Source organism: Buceros rhinoceros, unplaced genomic scaffold, assembly GCF_000710305.1.
Source record: "Buceros rhinoceros silvestris isolate BGI_N320 unplaced genomic scaffold, ASM71030v1 scaffold33589, whole genome shotgun sequence".
Taxonomy (NCBI): domain Eukaryota; kingdom Metazoa; phylum Chordata; class Aves; order Bucerotiformes; family Bucerotidae; genus Buceros; species Buceros rhinoceros.
The window spans coordinates 1-399 of record NW_010433800.1 but is presented as its reverse complement, the minus strand read 5'-3'; the positions used below and the strand labels follow the sequence as shown (position 1 = coordinate 399).

Sequence of the window (399 nt, the reverse complement as noted above, 5' to 3'; positions counted from 1 at the left end):
GCCCCCGGAGCAGCCTCCCTCACCTTCTCGATGGAGCTAATGGTGACGCCGGCCGCGCAGGAGACCACGATGTGGCGGGGCTCGATGTCGGGGCCCACCTCCTCCAGGATGAAGGGGATGATGGGGGGCTTCACGGCCAGGAAGAGGACATCGCTGCTCTTCACCGTGTCCTTGTTGCTCACCGTGAAGTTCACGCCGATTTTCTGCAGCGGGTGGGGAGAAACGGGACCGCTGTGGCCCGGGGCACCTCTCCGGGGGCAGGGCAGCGCCGCGCCTTCCCCCCGGCTCGCTCGCTCGCTCACTCACCCGCAGCCCGCTCACGGTGGGCAGGTCGGTGTCCGGGGAGCTCGCCGTGATCTTGTGCGCGGCCAGGACGCCTGCGAACGGCACCGCGCGTCA

General features: G+C 69.4%; 1 protein-coding gene across 1 annotated transcript in view; it reads right to left on the bottom strand.

Annotated features, from left to right (window-relative positions):
• LOC104500576 (pyrroline-5-carboxylate reductase 2) overlaps positions 1-393 on the bottom strand; it is a gene marked incomplete at both ends in the record, with an annotated part of 2,745 nt that extends 2,352 nt beyond the window's left edge. Inside the window, 2 exons of the mRNA XM_010144241.1 lie at positions 24-203; positions 307-393. Of these exons, the coding sequence (XP_010142543.1) occupies positions 24-203; positions 307-393 (267 nt within the window). The remainder of the gene's footprint in view (positions 1-23; positions 204-306) is intronic.
• Positions 394-399: the final 6 nt, after the last annotated feature.